At 41.0% G+C, this 1,128-nt stretch overlaps 1 protein-coding gene across 1 annotated transcript; it reads left to right on the top strand.

The window, feature by feature from the left end:
• The first annotated feature begins 270 nt into the window (after window positions 1-270).
• On the top strand, window positions 271-1,128 carry LOC111894195 (uncharacterized). The gene has a single exon (XM_023890277.1). It carries the CDS (start codon window positions 271-273, stop codon window positions 1,126-1,128), a length of 858 nt encoding a protein of 285 aa, XP_023746045.1.

Below are 1,128 nucleotides of genomic sequence, written 5' to 3'. Positions count from 1 at the left end.
TCCTATGGGGCGGGTGCGATAACAAGTTCAAAATTGCTTGGGTATCGTGGGAAAAGATTGTTAGCCCAAAGGACATGGGGGGGTCTTGGTCTTGGATCGCTCAGGGCCTTCAATATTTCAATGATTGTCAAATGGTGGTGGGCATTAAAAACAAACAAAGCAACCTTGTGGAGTAAAGTAATTACTGGTATTCATAATCTTTACAATAAGCCTGCTAACGTATTATCAAAAAAAACTATTGCAGGTGTGTGGAACAATATTGCAGGGGTGATGAATGATTTATCCAAAGCTGGATTAAGCTTTAGTGACATCCTAAAGAAAAACGTGAAGAATGGCAACGATACTCTTTTCTGGATGGACGCTTGGTGTAAGGGGGAACCTTTAAAGGATCAACTTCCAGAGCTGTATCAACTTGAAAAACGTAAAAGGTGCAAGATTAGTCAAAGAGTACTAGCAGATGGATTTTTGTGGGAATGGAAATCATCCCCTGCAACAGATGAACAGATCCATAGCCTTCAGCTGTTATATGAGAGCATTGGTGAACATCGGCCATCTTCAGATCCAGATTATTGGAGTTGTCCTCTATCAGGTGACGGTAGTTTCCTTGTTGAGGTGATTAGATTGAAACTTGATAATACTGAACCGGCAACAAACGAAGTTATCATTCCATGGATTCATGAAATCCCAATAAAGGTAAACTCCTTTATCTGGAGAGCTAATATGGGACGCATCCCGTCTTATATAGCATTAAAAAGGAGAGGAGTTGGGATTCCAAATGCATCATGCCCCCAGTGTCAACTGGAAGAGGAAGACGCGGAGCATATTCTCATTCGATGTCCAGTGGCGAGCAATGTCTGGGAACCGATTTTTAAATGGTGCGACATTCCGAAACCACAATTTCAAACCATCGGGGAACTTATTGAATTTGTAAAAACATGGGGGAGATGTCGGAAAAGGAGAAACAACCTAATCTGTATTATCTTTGGTGCAATGTGGATTTTGTGGAAAACAAGGTGTGAAGGCGTATTCAAGGTCAAACGAACCTCCCATTTTCAGATCATTGATAGTGTTAAGTCCGTCGTTTTTACTTGGATTAGACACAGGAGAGTAAATTGTTGCTTAAGTTAG

Source organism: Lactuca sativa, chromosome 6, assembly GCF_002870075.4.
Source record: "Lactuca sativa cultivar Salinas chromosome 6, Lsat_Salinas_v11, whole genome shotgun sequence".
NCBI classification, from domain to species: Eukaryota; Viridiplantae; Streptophyta; class Magnoliopsida; order Asterales; family Asteraceae; genus Lactuca; species Lactuca sativa.
This window is presented reverse-complemented; position numbering and strand designations above follow the sequence as displayed.